The sequence below is a fragment of the Callospermophilus lateralis genome, chromosome 13 (genome assembly GCF_048772815.1).
Source record: "Callospermophilus lateralis isolate mCalLat2 chromosome 13, mCalLat2.hap1, whole genome shotgun sequence".
In the NCBI taxonomy this organism is placed as follows: Eukaryota; Metazoa; Chordata; class Mammalia; order Rodentia; family Sciuridae; genus Callospermophilus; species Callospermophilus lateralis.
In genome coordinates this window covers 105,494,299-105,512,995 of record NC_135317.1, presented here as the reverse complement: position 1 = coordinate 105,512,995, position 18,697 = coordinate 105,494,299, and the positions used below count along the sequence as shown (strand labels likewise).

General features: G+C 30.3%; 1 protein-coding gene across 4 annotated transcripts in view; it reads right to left on the bottom strand.

Moving 5' to 3' along the window:
* The window catches only part of Kifap3 (kinesin associated protein 3), a 139,674-nt gene that overhangs the window by 85,842 nt on the left and 35,135 nt on the right, over nt 1-18,697 (bottom strand). For 3 of the 4 annotated variants that reach the window (XM_076872968.1, XM_076872967.1, XM_076872970.1), the window contains exons 7-10: nt 17,283-17,407; nt 15,508-15,606; nt 9,663-9,841; nt 3,334-3,496 (exon numbers count right to left, since the gene is read on the bottom strand). In XM_076872968.1, coding sequence (XP_076729083.1) covers nt 3,334-3,496; nt 9,663-9,841; nt 15,508-15,606; nt 17,283-17,407 — 566 coding nt within the window. The remainder of the gene's footprint in view (nt 1-3,333; nt 3,497-9,662; nt 9,842-15,507; nt 15,607-17,282; nt 17,408-18,697) is intronic. The other variant, XM_076872969.2, reaches the window with a different exon arrangement.

The following is an 18,697-nucleotide window of genomic DNA, read 5'->3' as shown; positions in this document are numbered from 1 at the left end:
ATGATGAAGAAACACTGTAAAAAAAAAAAAAAAGTGACTCCAAAAGAGGTAAAGGTTTTCAGATGTACTCACTCAAAGCTTCCTCATTTCCCTACTACTTGAAGAATACAAGATTATCACTTTTTAGTAACAGATTAAACTTGCTGTATTTTATGTATTTGTTGAAAGATAAGCATTTTTTCAACTTTTATTTGCTTATTTGACAATATTTTAAGAGGTAAAGGTTAAGAAAAACTCCTGAGTTCTAAACTCATGCTTCTATCTGTCCACTGAACACCTTTGTCTCAGATGTCTCTAACATGTCTCACATTAAATTTATTACTGTCTTGCTCAAACCACCTCCTTCATACTTTTGCATATCTGTTCCTGGCTAGTGTTCTAATAGTTGTTGATTTTATGATGTCTTTTTCCATCATTCCTACATCTAAACATTACCTATGGCATTCTCCCTGCCATATCTCTCTCTTCTGCCTTTTCCTTTTACTTCACACTTGACAATACTGCCTCTGCTCTAATTGAGGTTTTTTTTTGTTTTTTTTTTTTTTTGCTTCTTGTCTTGTTTACTACAGCATGCTATTGATCTTTTTCAGACTCTAGTTCTAGTCCACCCCACAGAATTTCAGACTAATTTTCTAGACTCAGTTCTGATTAAAACCTACCTGTGATGATGCCCACCATCAGTTATATTAAGTATAACTTTTAAGCAATGCTTGAAACTTTATATAATCTCACATGATTATGAGCATAAACCCATTTCAAGTCTATCTCTCACTTTTTACTGTCATATTCTATGCTAAAGTTGAAATGGCAACTTAAGTCATACTGACTAAGTCATAATGACTTAGTTTTAATTATGCCTTAGGTAATGTTGATTGATTTACTTGAAATATTTTCTAAAGTCTCTCATTATTTTGTAAATATCACCCTATTAAAACGACTAATTTTTTGGTATACATTTCAGATGGCACCTTATATGGCACACCCATACATGAATTTTCTTCCATAAGAATTCCAGTTATCTACAGGTTGAAAAACATTTATGGTGCTTAGCACTGTATTTGCCATGGTAGGTTATCAACATTTTACTAAATTAAATTGAATGTGCACACAGGAAAGTACAAATAAAGCTTCCTTATTTATCAACTAAGGTTTACTATCTTATCAGAAGGGTATTTGTACTCATAGAAAGATGAATGAGCATGGGCTTATAAATGATGGTAGAATGTGATGACCATTATTATCCAAAATATATGTATGAAGACATGAGATATGAAAAATTGTGTTCTATATGTATAATAAGAATTGTAATGCATTCCTATGTCATATATATAAAAAGATTAATGAGCAACATTTATAGAATGCCTGCTTCAATATCAAATAATGATAATGATGATGTTGATAAGAAAAATGACAATAGCATCTAACACTTATTAGGAAATACTGTAAGTCAGGTCATAAGCGCTCTGCATGCAATAGCTCATTTAAACTAAAGAACTCTAAGTTTTATATAATTATTATCCCTATTTTAGGAATGAAAAACCAAGTCACAAATAGTTTGGCAAACTTTCCCAAGGTCACATGGTTAGAAGTAATTAGTTACAATTCTAATATGAGTATGACTCCGGAAATTGAGCTCTAAAAGAAAGAATATTGGACATTATATCTTATATCCCCAAATTTACTACCTGTTTAACAAATTATGAAATGAGTATCATGTGAGTAATTTCCCAAAAATCTTTCTTAAATCATTTGTTTTATCATATGTTATAAAGCAAATGTTTCATAAAAGTAGAAGACTAGATATTGAATAAACTATAATAGAGTATGAATTCTTTCGGGACAATGACCATAACTTATTCATTTGCATAGACTGTGAATCTGATCTAATATTTGGTACATAGTTATGTCAGTGTTATAGTCTGGGTATGAGGTACCCCCGAAAAGCTCATGTGTGAGACAATACAAAAAAGTTTAGAGGAGAAATGACTGAGTTACTAGAGCCTTAATCCAATCAGTGAAATGATCCCATGATGTAACTGAGTGGACACTAAAGGTAGGGTGTGGCTGGATGAGGTGGATCATTGAGCGCATGCCTTCGAGATATACATTTCGTATCTGGTGAGTGGAGTCTCTCTTTCTCTGCTGTCTGATCATCACATGAGCTGCTTCCCTCTGCCATGATGTTCTGTCTTACCTCAAGGCCTGAGGAATAGAGCCAGTTGTTGGGCTAAGACCTCAAATTAACTTTTCCTCTTCTGCAATTGTTAGAGTCAGAACTTGTAGTCACAACAGCAAAAAAGCTGACTAAATGGTCAGATTTATGATAAATTGTCATAAGAATTCAATTCAAGGCCAATCAAATTTACTTTTAAAACTCCTTTCCCCAGATATCTATATTGCCTTGACTCCCTCAGAGGCAATTTTTGAAAGTGGTCCTCAACAGATTATGTTCCAAAATGTATAACATTCTTTGCAATGCTTGAATATATGGAGAACACATGGGTGAAATGTTGAATATATTGAATGTATGGATGAAATGCTAAAAGACAAGTTAGAATTATTTGCTTTCTGGTTAAGAAAGACAATGGCATTTGCAGAAAGAGGAAAAAGCAAATGGACAACCACTTAGGTATAGCAAAGCTTGTCTGAGAACTCTTTAAGTGCCTCCGTATGACCATAATATAAAGGCAGAGAGTAGCAGAAGCCTCCGAAGACGGCTGTAGGTAGATTGTAAAAGTGTTTTAATGCTCTGCTAAGGCTAACCTTATGTTAAGAGCAAAGCATTAAGTCTTGAACCCATCCTTATTCAAGATATCTTGTTAGCAGCTAAAACAGAATAACTTAAGTACTTAAGTTAAATATTCAAAATAAATGAATCCTCCAACACAACATTTTTCTAATTCACGCTATACAAAAATACCTCTTAACTTAATGGCAAAGAATTTCTGTAAATGTGTATGTTTGCAAGTAGTATCTGAAAAATATAGCAGAAAATAAGAATTTAATTGATATCTGCTTTTTAAGACATCCTGAAGAGAAAAATCTATTTTCCCTTTTGTTTCCCTGGTAGCACTAATAATACACTTTCATTTTGGTTCAATATGGGCTAATGAAACAAAAGAGTCAAAAGTTCCTATTTCATTTCATTCCACAATATCACAGAAATTCTGGCACAGATAATTTTTCATTTATTCTACTTATTTTTTAATTCAGTTTCTAATCAAAGAAACATATACAGAAATCTTGCTGTTCAGAGGCTTTTCTACATAGAACTCAATTTTCCAATGATGTTGGGAATCCTAAGAAGTAGTCATTAATTCTTAAAAAGCATACCTAGGAGTGCAGTGAGTTTTGGAAGAAGTCCAACTTGTACCATCTTATTCCTCAGTCCTGTGTCAAAGGACAGGTTTAGTAAAAGTCGGAGGGTGATATTCAGGAGATCTTCGTGTTCACAAGGTATCATTTTTACAAGTTTTTCAACAATATCCATTTCCACCTGAGTAAAATAATATGCAATGAGGGTCTATTGCAAAATAGGATGAAAAAGATTACAAATAATTATTTTGGGGTTTAACCTAACATATCTCTATTTAAAAAATAGGTATGTATTAATCTTATATTTTCATTTCAATCTATAAACTTTCCTGATATCAAATGTTTAAAGAGAAAATTTAGAGTCCTACATCATCCCTTCTTTCCCTCATTTGACTGCATTAATTGATGGATTGAAAACACTGCCTAACTGAACACCACCCATTATGTACCAGGCCCTGTACCAGATCAAACAAGACCTCATCTTGGCCTTCAAGGATTCCTTGATCTAAAGAGTAGGCAAATAGAACAAACAATGAAGATGCAGTGTGATAAAAACTGAATGCATAAAGTGCTCCAGAAGCAACATGAAAGAAGTTACTAGTCTACCTAGAAGAAAAAAATTTGGCTTCAAATTTGGAACAAGTCTTAAAAAATGGGACAGAGTTTGTTCTCTGGTTGAGAAGAATGGCAATACAGGTTGAGAAAAAGCCAGTGGACAAACATTTAGTGTAAGAACTTGTTTAGAGAGTTGCAAGTGCTTTGGCATAATCACAGTTATGAAGCATGTATTGAGGACTGGCAGAAGCTTAAAAACAGATCTTGGATCATAGAGGCTTGCAATGCTCTGCTGGGGGTTTCACACCATTCTGTAAGTAGCAAAAGTTCCTCATGATCTCAAACTAAAGGGATGACATGGTCAGACTATTTCCTAGGCAGGGGACACTCCTGAAATCCAAGTACCCCACATCAGCCAGGGCCAGCCTTGCAAGTAGTCTTATTAGTAATAGAAGCCTCAGGATCCTTTTCTGCAGAGTCAGTAATACAGATGCAAAAACAAGTCTAGGACAAGGAGAACAAAAAGTTATTTTAATTTTTGACATGTTTAATTTGAGGAGATATTCATTGGACATTTGGAAATCTTAAGAAACTCAGAAAAGAAGCAAGGCTACAAGTAATAACTAAAATTTGGAATGGATCAGCAGACCACAGCTAATGGAATTAATCTGGCCTGCCATCTGTTTTCCCACAACCTGAGATTAAGAATGGTTTTGGTTTTTACATTTATTTTCCTTACTTATTTTTGTGGTACTGAGGATTGAACCCATAGCCTCATGCATGCAAGCTCTTTACACTGAGTTACACATCCAGCCTGGTAATTTTTTAAATAATAGAAAAAAAATTGAGAACATTTCATGACACATGAAAATTATATAAAATTTAAATTTCCATAAATAAAGTTTTATTGGAACAGAGCCATGTTCATTAGTTTATAGACTGTTTATGGTTGCTTTCATGCTTAACAACAGAGTTGAGCAGCTATAGCAGAGACCTTTGGATCTGCAAATCCTAAAATATTGACCATGTAACTATTTAAAGGAATTTGCTGATCCTAGCTCTACAAGATTATGAAATTGTATCAAGAGATCTTGCATTAGAATGAAAAATTACAGAGGGCATTACCAACTATTTATTTGGTAATGGAAATCCTGAACTTAGATTTTTTTTAAGGTAATAATCAGAAAAACTTGGTTATAAAAACATCTTATGTCTTTTAACTACAAAGCAAGAGTAAAAAAGGAAAGAAATTCTATATAAGTTCAAATTTTTGTATCATAACAAAAGAATTTATGAATAATGTTGTTCTACTTTTCCTTTTATTAGAGATCTAAACATTTATTTATACTGTCCTTTCCATATCTTTATTGCAATCTTTCACTTACCTCATAAAAATCACATTAGTGATTGAGCTTTTACTATACTTTTCTCCTTTCACTTCATGCCAAGGAATGAATACAAAATTTTTAAAAACTGTTAAATTGACAACTAACATCTGACTTTTTCCTTCATACTTCTATGTAAACCACACAGTAACCCTGTAGCCATATTTTTCATTAGAGTACAAACCAAACCAAAAACCTTCCAAAAACAAAAAATGAAACTAAAAGCTCTTTTAAAATGGAATGGAAAGGAAAAAAATATAGAATAGCCAGAATAATTCTGAACAAGAATAACGTTGGAGGCTTCACATTGCCTGATTTGAAATATAAAGTTTCAGTAATCAAAAAAAAGTTTTAGTGATATACAGCAAAACATAACTAATTAAAAAGTTTTTTTCAAATATTTCTTTTAGTTGTACATGTATGCAATACCTTTATTTTATTTTTTTTAATTTGTATGTGGTGCTACGGATTGAACCCAGTGCCTCACATGCGTAAGGGGAGTACTCTACCACTGAGCTATAACCCTAGCCCCCATTAAAAAGTTTTTTAAAATGCTGGATTTCACCAATATTAAACATTCACAGGAGAATGAAAAGACATGCCACAAGAAAGGCTTGTAAAACATGTAACTGATAAAAGACTTATGTCCAAAATATAGAAAAAATTCCCAAAAGTTTTTAGAAAATAAGAACATAAGGAACTAAGCAGCATATATACACTCTTGTTGTTCTTTTTAAGATCATATTCCAATTTGATTTATTACCTTTATGTTATATTACACTAATAATAAACTATAAAAACACAATTATATTAATATTACATAAGAAACATGATAATTCTGATGTCAAGATTATTGTACTGTCATGTGTAATTAATTAAAACAAATTAAAAAAAAGAATGACATACAGATAAGAGAGATGCTTCAGAAAACACAAACCTGATATATAAATACACAGAGGTAAAAAAGAGCATGACTTGTTTGAGAGTTTGTGTTACTGAGAAAATAAGTTTTTGGGGAGCAATAAAATAATGAGAGAATTTGTAAAGTTCCATGTGATGAAAGACCTTGTAAACTTTGTTTAATAATTTTCATCTTAATCTAGAGGCTATAGGGAGCTAGAAAGGAATTTCAAAACTGCAAGAATTTTAAGGAGATCATTGTATCATTAGGATTTAGCAGTAGGAATGCAATTGGAGAAACTAGTTATAATGTCACCACAGCAATATAAACATTCTAACTTAAGAAAATACTAGTGTGTGCATTATTTTGGAATTTACATTGTAGTTAAGAGGTAGAATGGATAGAACTTTGAAATTAATTGAATATGAGTACTGATGTATCAGAATCAAGAAAGATTCATATTTCTGATTTATGGGTCTGAAAGACATGGCAGAAAAAAGAGAAATATGAGAAAAAAGAGAAATATGATAATTCAATTGAAACTACTAGTTGAAAGATTGTTTTAAATAAACCAAAATTATTTTAAAATATATTTCTAAAATTCAAGGTCAGTATTTGTTCACATCAGAAGAAAAAAGAACACTTCAATTAAATAAATAATATAACCTCACAAATAGATCAGCTATCCCCCATTCTTTTTTTTAAATAAAATTGCCACCAGCTGTTACTAATTAGGCAATATTTTCTTTTGAAAAAGCAATAGCATATGTATGTACTGTATAACAAAACAAAATAAAATATCCTGATGAGTTTCTTATTAATTTTCATTTCCACTGCATACTATGGAATGTAAAGCATGGGCTGTTAGTCAATAAGATGGTAAAACTCTTATATTTAACACAGCCTACTAGACATGTCTTTTTTGGTTGATGAAAAAAAACTCAAGAGCTAAATTTAGCAACTGTCTCAACATGCAATACCCTTTCAATTCTATTCCTAAAAACTACAATTTATAGTTAATTAACATTTTTATAAAATGTTCCATGCAAAGTGACAGTTTAGCAATAATCTATCAGCAAGTTGACTTCCACCTTTAAGTGTACTCTTCTCAGTCGTTCAGGAAGCCAACATTCAAAAATTGCTTATTATTAATCTTGCTAAAAATGTCTTTAAAAACAACATAGAAGAAGACTTTAAAAAATTTGCCCAGGAGGCAAAAAAGAATATGAAACAGAGAATCTAGAAATTTGTTTCCTTAAGTAAATTAATTATTGCCTCTAATCTTCTGATAGTTCATCTGCAAAAACAGAGGCTAAAGTCACTAAATCTAGCCACATGAGTATGGTGCAGTTGAGTCCTAAAAATCCTGTTTCCATAAGATGCCTTTCTTGCATAATAAAAATGAAACGTATACCATGCATAATAGAAATCTGGCTATCAAATACTTCTCCTGACTTTGGATGAATAATTAACTGTTTGAAACCTCAGTTTTTCCTCTTCAGTAAAAATAAAATAAAATAAGGTTTGATGAGATGATTTATATCTTCCAACCTCACTAGAAAATAATTTTAATAATCATCTTGAGATCTTTTTTGATAGAATGAGCTAAGAAGTACAATACTTGGGCTGGGGATGTGGCTCAAGAGGTAGCACGCTCGCCTGGCATGCATGCAGCCCGGGTTCGATCCTCAGCACCACATACAAAGATGTTGTATCCGCCGAAAACTAAAAAATAAATATTAAAAAATTCTCTCTCTCTTTAAAAAAAAATAAAGAAGTGCAATAATTTAATATAAATCTAATACACATAGCAGACACATGCTGATGGTAAAGAAATTTGAATTTTGAGAAACTACTAATCTAAATACTTAGATTAATCTACATTAATCTAAATACACAAATGAAAGAATACATTTCAACTTACAGTGAGAGGAAGCAATTGCTAAGCCACAAAACCTAACTACTTAGAAGTATATTTATCAACATGTCATCATATTCTTCTCTGATATGAGGTCAGTGAAAACAAAAAACATGTTTTTGATTAATCTCTTTAGGTACACACATTCTCAAAACAATAGAAAGTATATAATTCATCACAAGAATTATATATTAATGATAAAAACACATTCAATACATCAAGGTAAAATAAAATTTCATATATTCAACAGTCACAATTCAAGGCACTTATTGAATTTGATAAATCAGCCTCAGGCTTTCAATGAGCATGGCATGGCACTTAATATAACAAAAGCAATTTCCTAGTTCTTTTTGTTTTAAGAGAAGAAAAAAGAATAGGCAGAAATACTAAATATTTAGATGGATTATTTGAAGGAAGAATGACTTTTACCAGTCACATAATGACACATAATTCTAAAAATGGTCCTCAATGGAGTTAAGGCCATTCCTAGTTATCTACTCTAAGAAAGTAATCGGAAATATAGATAAGAAATGTATATACAAATATGTACATTGAAGTGTTATTTATAATGCCTAAAATTATAAACAACTTAAGTATCTAAAAACAATGTATGGTGAATGTGTAATCTATTTTAATATAATAAGTGTCAACAATGACTTTTTAATGTTGTGGGAAAAAAGCAGGTAAGAATTTTTTTCTATCAATAGGGCTGTGGATATATTTCAGACATAGACCTCTTGCCTGGCATGCATTAAGAAAGTGGGTTCAATCCCCAGCAACACAACCAAAAAAAAAAAGAAAAAAAAATCTACCTTTATATATTTACACATTATGTATACAGAATTAGAAATAATACATGCTCAACTTGTATTTCATAAAGACAATTATAACACCACAATACAAAAAGGCAAATAGAAGCCTAATGTAATAATGCAAACAAGAAATGAAGAGGAATGAATTAAGAGGAATGAATTCAATAGCACAGGGAACTATAAGGAAAGAATAGCTTCCAGAGATACTTAAGAAGCAAAATCAACAGGTTGTAGCTACTAATTGTAATGGTGGTTAACAAAGAAGAGATTATGCTAAACTGTAATTCCACATACTAATATCAGAAATGCAGAAGGCAAAATATTTAAGGAAAAATAAGATTAGATGAACCTGAAATACAATTTTAAGTTTAAACTACTTTCTACATATTATATTTAATATGACAAGATATATTCTATATATTAGAAAATATTTTTAAACAGAAAGCTTTAATTATCTGGAATATGAAGGCATTTCAGTGAGTTACTGCTATTGCATTTTTACCCTTATTAAGGTAATTCTGAAATTCTGAATAAATATTGTTTATTTATTTTTTTAAACATTTTTAAAAATATTTTTTAAGTTGTTGATGAACCTTTATTTTATTCATTTACTTATACGTGATGCTGAGAATCGAGCCTAGTGCCTCACACATGCCAGACAAATGCGCTATCACTGAGCCACAACCTCAGCCCACAAAAATGTCTATTTTTTAACCAAAATATCCTAACTGAAATGGCTAACATAAACTATTTCAAGAAGGAGCTTTGTAAGTTACCATATCATTTTTATTCTCCATAAAAATGCTCAGTTTCTTTAAGAATGACACAACTAGAATAAGCAGCTCAAAATTGTCCCGATCAAGAGCCTTCACCAACATGTGAACTATATTCTTATTCCTCATCTTCAGTTCTGTTCGAGTATCCTCAGCAAGATTCAGAAGCAAATAAAGAGCAACTACAAAAGTAAAACAGATGAGAGTTAAATGCTTGGCATATTTAATCAACAATTAAAAATAGGTAATATAAAAATTATAACAGATTAGTAATTGGCTCACTAGAAAAATGTATTATTATTGAATGAGGCATAAAGCTTATATAAAATATATAGATAAGATAGATAAATAACAAAGTGACATTGATATCTATTTTCTTGGAGCTTAGAGTTTAATAGTAATAAAACAGCAATTAAAGGTATTTAAGTCAGCAGATACTAAAACAAGACAGGAAAAATATTTTTAGATACATAAAAAAGAAGGTAATACATCAAAACTTCAACAATTAAGGTCTGTTTGTATTTAAGAAATTAATCCAAAATAACATAACATAATGCTTGTTTGTACCATGTAGGGATATGAAAACCGGTTTTGCATATTCAAACTGGTTTTCTATTTGTCACCATAGGGAAAGGTACATGAAATTCAGTAATATGACTATTATCTTAGATAGAATTGAGGTCAATGTCTACTAGTTCCATGTAAAATTTCTTTAAGCTCCCATAATAAAAACGCTTAGGTTCTCAAAAGGAAACTAATGATTGTTTCCTTCTAATAGTGAAAATTATGCAACATAACATTTTTTCATTTTGCTTTGTTGACAGGGAGCTTCTGAGTTAAGATATAAAAGGTTCTGTCAGAATTATGCAAGTTATTCAGTAGTCTTTTTGCTCTCTTACAGTCTTGATGTTACTCATTATTTTAGTATTTCATTTAATTTGTAAACCACTTCAAATCTAACTGAGGCTGGGGTCAGAATCAAATGAGAGAATTAGAAGAAAAAGCATATTACACCAGGCTAGAAATAATGCTTGTTTGTACCAAGCATACTGAAAATCTCATAATTTATGGGGTAATAGAATCACTGGGAAAGTCTTGCCTCAATAGTGGGGAATAATTAATTTTAAACTAAAGCATGCTGCTTATGTCCAGACTAACAAAATTATTAGAACAAGGTCTAATTTTTTTCTAAGTAATTCAATTTATGTCCTAAAAGAAATTGAAAATGTTTACAGGAATAAAAAAATATACAACACCCAACAACGTAGATTTCACACTAACAGCCAAAGATTACCATTTATTCAAAGAAGCAGGAAAATACAACCTATAAGTATTTTTTAAAAAGTCATGGAAACTGTCCTAGAATTGACAAAAACATCAGGATTATTAAATGGGAACACTCAAAGTTAAATAATTGTATTCTGGATCTTCTAAAAGTTAGGTAAAGATGTGGGAGATATAAAAAAAATTCAAACTTTCTAGCAATGAAAACTATAATGCTTGAGATTATAAACTAGATGCCATTAACCTCTAATTTAGAGCTGGAAGAAAAGATCAATGAAATTGAAGAAATAATCATAAACTATCAAAAATTAAACATATAGGAGGAAAACAGCAAAAACATAAAGAGTATGAGAGAACTATGGCAACTTCAAGTGGTCTAATAATTTTGTAATTGAAGTTCCTAAAGAAGTAGAGGAAAACTTTCAAATTTAATGAAAACTATAAACCCAGGTTCCAATAACTCACTGAACCCCAAGAAAAAGAAACACGAAGAAGATTACACCAAGTACATTCTAATCAAATTGTCTAAAACAAATGATAAAAAGAGAATGTTAAAAGCAGCCAGAGGAAAAGAAATCTTACAAAGATGGGATAACAGCAGGCATCTCATCAAAAATAATGCAAGCAAGGCAACAGTGAAGTAGAGAGAAAGCGATGCCTTCAATCTAGAATTTGAAACCAAGTTAAAATATTTCAAAAAAGAATAAAGTCTTTCTTAAATGTACAAAAGATAAAGTAAATCATCATAAGTACATGTGTCCTACACAAATTTTTAAAGGCAATCCCAGAGGCAAAAATAAAATAATACCAGACAGAAATACATTATCAAACAAAGGAATAAGATCAGTGGAAACTATACACATAAATATACAATATTATTTTCTTTTTTTTTTTTAATTTAGGGCTAGAGATGGGACAGTATGCCTTTATTTTATTTATTTTTTTATGTGGTGCTAAGGTTCTAACTCATTGCCTGACACATGCTAGGCAAGTGCTCTGCCACTGAGATACAACCACAGCCCAAGATTATTTTCTTATGATTCAATGATCTTTAAAATAAAATTGACTATAAAATAATGCATTCTATGATTTATAATATAAATATAATAAATGTTAACAATAGAAAAAAGGCAGGAAACGAAAAATGGTTCTAACAAACATAAAATAGGATAATATTATTTGACAGCAGACTTAACTAATGTAAGTTAAAGATGTATGTTCGAGATAGACTTATAATTAAAGATGTGTAATACAAACCTTAAAGCAATCAATAAAATTACAAAAGATTAAGAGCTGAATCAACAATGGAGATAGAATGGAATTTTAAAAACCCTCAATCTACAAGAAAACAGATAAGGAAAAATGGAGAAATATGCATACCTATGCTTTTATGCATGCGTACACACACACACACATACACACACACACACATATCAAGACCTAACCACATGCTGTTGATAATAAGGACATGTTAGAAATGAAAATGAGGGACCAATATATACTATGCCAATACAAGTCATAAATAGGCCAGAGAGGCTATATTAATATATAAAAGAGTAAATTTCAGACCCAAGAATATTACCATTTATAATGAAGAACATCCAAAAAAATAATAAGGACAACTTATGAGGAGTATATTACAAATATGTTTTTATGTTCTCAAGAACAGAGACTTAAAATATATGGAGTGTAAATTGATAGAACCTCAGGAGAAATAGACAAATGCAGAATTATAATGATATTTTAGTATTACTCCCCCAATAATTAATAGAGAAGGAACAGGAAAAATCAACAAGACGTAAAGACTTGATATCACTGTTAAACAATTTCACCTGACCACCATTTATAGAAAGCTCCATCCCAAAACAGTAGAATGTACAATCAAGTGCACATGCAACTTTTGCTAAAAAAAAAAAAAAAAATTCTAGACCATAAAGTGAGTCTTAATAAGTTTAGAAGAATGTAAGTCACACAAAGCATTTTCTCTGGTAACAATGAAATTAAATTAAATATCACTAACACAAAGAGATCTGAAAAGTCCCCAGAAACAAAATATATGTAAAACAAACATTACTCCCTTTTGAATAAGTTATGAGTCAAAGAATAAACCAAAATGGTAATTGGAAAGGATTTGGAATTGAATGAAAATGAAAACAGCACATATCAAAATGTGTGGGATGCTGTCAAAGCAGTGCTTTGAGTGATATTTACAGCTCTAAATGTCTGCATTATAGTACAAAGGTCTTAGATGAATGACCCCAGTTTCTACCTTAAAAAAACAAAAATAAGAGCAAATTAAACACAAAGTAAGCTGAAGAAGGGAAATAATGAAGATTAAAATAAAATTCAATAAAATAGAAAAACAAACAGAAAAATCAACGAAAATATACTAAATGGAATTAACACTTTATAGATTACTATATGCTGCTGGTAATAAACTACATCAAAGTAATGAGCAGAACAGGCTACAAAGCAAAAAGAGGCATGCACACATATATATGAATGAGCTTGGCAAATCAGAAACCAGTTCAGTAAAGGATAGTCTTTTGAACAAACAGTGTTGAGTAACTAGAAAGTCATACACAAAAATAAAGAAATGTGATCCATTCCTCATGCCATATACAAAAACTAACTCAAAATGCATTACATACTTGACTGCAAATCCTGAAACTATAAAACTTCTAGAACAAAATAGGAGAAAAATGTTAATTTTTGGTTAGGAAAAGATCTCCTAGATACAATACCAAAATCATGAACAATAAAACATTAAAAAACTTGTACTTCATAAAAATTTAAAATTCTGCTTTTCAAAGATATTATTAGGAGAATGTAAAATTAAATCAAACTGAGAGAGAAAATCTTTGAATGTATCACCTGTTTGATAAAGGTTTGCATCCAAAAAACATATAAAGAAATAAAGAATCCAATTAAGAAAATAATCAAAAGATATGAAAAGATACTTCAACAAAGATAAGGAGATGGCAGATCAGCACATATGAAGAGATGTTCAATATAATAAAGAAGGAAGTCCAAATCAAAACCACAATAAGATACCATTCCAAATATTTAAAATTAGCTAAAATTAATATGATTGACCATATCAATCATTGACAATGTAAAACAACTGGAACTCACATAAACCACGGTGGGAACATAAAGTGATATGTGGAAAACCATTTGGCAATTTCCTATAAAGTTAAACATACACCTTTTTTCCAGCCAAATCACCAGTTAGGTATTTAAACAAGTAAAAAAAAAATGAAATCTGTCCATACAAAGATTTGTAGATGAATGTTCACACCAGCATTGTAATTTCCAAAAATTGGATATATTCCAAATGATATCAACAAGTAAACACAAAGAAATATAATTCAAAAATAAGAGGGAATAAAATACTGATAAATCTGACAACATGGATGAATCTTTATGCTCACCAAAATAAGACAAAAAAGATATATACTATATGATTCCATTTATAAAGAATTCTAGAAAAGGTAAATTCAACCAAAGTGGGAGAAAGCAGATCAGCGATTATCTGGAAATCAGGGTGAAGGGAGAAGGAAAGAGATGATTACAAGGATACATGAAGAAACTTCAGGAGTAATAGATACGTTCTTTACCTTGTGGTCATAGTTGCACATTTACTTACATATATTAAAATTTACCAAAATGTATACTTTAAAATTATATACTTTAATGTTTGTCAATTATACTTCAAAAAAGCTGTTTAAGAGAACATAAAATACTTGCATTAGTAAAATATTTGGTTAGGAACAAAGCTTAAAGTTTTACATGTTAAAAAAATCAATGTAGTGCTTTGAGAGTATGACATGTAAACAATTGGATTTGTTTAGATCTGACACATTTCGTCGGGTTATATACTGACATTTGTCATATGTATTATTTTCTAGATTGTTTAAAATTAACTTTGAAAATCTGGCTTTTTCTTCAATAGGTGGAGCTAAATTAAATTACTCAACTTCAAATACTTAAAAAATTCAGTACAGTTAAAAGTGCTAATAATTTTCAGGGACTCAAAATTTTTGGGGAGTTCACAATATATCCATGCACAAAGTTAACAGCCATATACAAACCAGAAAATGAATGCATTCTTCAAAGATCAAGATCATTCTCACTAACCATCATAAGATTTTGCATCTCACTAATGACTGCAAAACCATGTCATTTAAATTTTATATCTCTTAATAAAGCTTAGAAATAAGGATATTTGCTATCAAACAAGAGAAATATTTTGAAAGTTTCTGCATCATTTTCTAGGAATGCAATCAAATAATTCACTTGATTAAACAAATTGTTAAGAGTTTGAGGGATAAAGATTCTCATTCTCACCGAATTAAAATACACTTAGGGGCTAAACTGTGAAAAACAATATAGTGAACTTTAAAATACTATTATTCATACTAAGGACAGAAGAACTTGAAGCATATTAAAAGTTATAGAATTTCTCATTATTCTGGTATTAGTTCACTGGTAGGACATAAATGGAACAAAACAAATTAGAGTAAGCTCTCTGTTGCTTTTCCAGTTGCTTAGAAATTCATACCTCGTAGTAGCTGTTCTTGTTTTACCACAAGCCCTTGGTATTTTTTAAAAGTTTTTTCATAATCCTTTCTCAAGGTTTGATTTTCAAGGTCTTCATCAAGTAAAAACTAAGTTAAGGATCATATATATTAACCAAAGCAAAGACAACCTATTGAAAAATACCTAGAAGAATACTATTGATATTTTATATGCAACTTTAGTTATTTTCTCTAACCAACAGTTTAACTAAAATGTTGTTTTCTGCCCAATATTTGTGCTATTAACAGGACACCTTAGTCCAGTATTCAAGGTTTTCCTCAGATTCCTTTGAATCAGGAAATATTTGAATTTCACCAAATACTTGAATTCCTAGAAATTAGGTATAAATATTTTAGGTAAGTTGTCAACTCTATAACTTTCAAATGATTATCAAGTGCTTCCATGACAAAATTACTGCCTTGCAGAAAATGATTTAGTTACTAAGAATACTAGATTTTACTTCAAATAGATCCCCAAAATGGAGTCAAAGAATGCAGATTAAATCTAAAGCTCTTTGCACCCTCTTCAGATTAGAGATGCCAAGAGAAAAACATTCCAAGAAAAAGGTCCACTTTTTCCACAAAAGGGAGTTAAAAAATGTATGCTATTCTGTAAAATAGGAATAATGTTTTTATTTTTTAAAAGATATCAATAAAAATTGGATCAAAAGGAATGTTATGAGCATGACTTGTTAATCTATAAAACGTTACATTAGGATAGATATGAATAAGCCAGCCTTCAATCTATAAAAATTAAATTGTCGAAGAAATATGACATGTATTTTTAAATAAGAGGAGAATTGTAATGTTAAAAAGAATATTCTATATTACTTCAGTAGATAATAGTTAAAGGGATGGAAGTTATTTGGAGATGGACTTTGGTTCATTAAGTGAAAGAACATTATAATAAATAGAATTCCAAAACACAGAATGGGTTAAACCAATAGGCAATAACATTGTTAAGACTATATAATTATTTTTCAAGTTAACTGTAGAAAAAATTATAATAAGGTAATGTAAGTTAAAACATAATTTCTGAGGTTTGTTTCACAGGTTCTATCATTCTATAAGCTTCTCAAATTTGTATTTATTAAGAACAGTATTTTGCACCAGGTATGGTAGCACATGCCTATAATCCAAGCAATTTGTAGGATGAGGCAGGGAGATTGTAAGTTCAAGGCCACCCTCAACATCTTAGCAAGACCCTCAGCAACTTAGTGAGACCCTATTTCAAAATTAAAAGGACTGGGGATGTGACTTCATGGTAAATTGTCTCTGGGTTTAATCCCTAGTAGCAAAAAAACAAAAACAGTATTTTTGCACTTAACTAGAAAAACATAATTTAATAGAAAAACAGAACGTTAAATTAAGTTCATTACACAATTCACATCAATTCCCATTAAAGTCTTCTTTGTATTTGAATAGAAGTACAAGAGCAACAATGGTGACCCATGTTTCAGCTGACCAATGGATCTTAGCAGACATAATGAGGCTACTTAGAATCTCTCCTATTCAGTTATCCTGAACTACCACTGGCTTCTTCCTTCCACTTCATTAACTAATCCAAGTTCAGAAGAGGCAAAATGCTTATGTCAAACTGTGTTTATTCTGATACTCTGAATATTTATCTTAACCATCAACATACTTTTGAATGGTTTCCAAGCAATGTGATAAGTAATAATAATAATAATAAAAGAACAAAACAAAACCATCTTTATCAATAGGCAGCATAGGTCAAAATGGCACTCTGAAAGGATATCAGCTTTCTTCTTCTTGGAAAGTTCTTCTTGCCAAAGCTCATGTCTTTTTAACTCATGATCAATGATGTTCATACATAGAGCTCCAATTTTATAGTGAGTTATAAGTCCATGAAACTGAGAAAAGCTTTAAAGAAGAGATTTTAGTATGTATTTAAAGGAATATATTTGATCCATGAAATTTGGTTTTAGCAAACACTGGCACAAATCATATACATTTCAATAAATGAATATGTCTCTAATATACTAAGAAGATTTGGAATTGCCAGATATATATAAAAGATTACTTTAAATATATTTTAATATACTACCCTCACCATACATTTTAAGAAGTTAAGAATTAAATAAAATTTTTATAATTAAGCACAAAAGGGGCTAGGATGTGCTCAGCAGTAGAGTGCTGGTCCAGCAAGTGTGAGGCCCTGGGTTCAATACTCAGCACCACATAAAATAAATAAATAAATAAAATAAAGGTAGTGTGTCCAACTACTTCTAAAAAATAAATGTTTTTAAAAAAATAATTAAGCACAAAAATATTAACTACTTGGATAGTCTCAGAATAAATTTTCAAACTACTAACAAAGTTGATAATGTACCATACTAGACAGGTTATATTCATTGTTTGAATAAATTGTAACAGAATAAATTAGTAAAATACTAGCAATTTAGTTTTACATGTTTCCTAGACAATTAATTCATCCAAATAATTTATTCCATAAATATTTATTTGCTAATTCTGGCATTTTAGAATGGAGGCAAGCAATTTTCTAGGAATTGCTAGAAATTTTTCATGATGTCTTAACAAACATTTTTCTTCAGAATATTTATGTGTAAATGCAATGTTATTCAGCCATAAAAATAATAAAATCCTTTTGTGGTGACATGGATGGAAGTGGAGGACACTACGTTAAGTGTCCAAGTTAGTACAGAAAGACAAATACTGTAACTCTTTACTCCTATTTAGAAGACAAAAAAGTTGATTTCATAGAAGCATACAGTTACATGGGAGAATAAATTCTAATGTTCTACAACATAGTGGGATGACTATATCTGACAACAATTTACAATCTATTTTATAAAGGACTAGAATGAAGAAGTTCAAAGTCTCAATACAAAGAAATGATAAAAACTTAAAGAAAAATATACTAATTGGCCTGATTGGATATTATACATTGTATACAAATATCTCATCACACTCTATCCCATAAATATGTACAAAATTGATAAAAAATAAAATTGAGATTTAAAAATATATGATAAAAATATGATACATAATATGTACGTACTTGTATTTGCACATATATATATATATATAACAAAAACATTTACTGAGCACTTACTCTGGATCAGACTTTATTAAGAATTGTAGTTCTCTCATCTAAAACTAAAAACTATCTGAAAAGGCTACCACTATTAC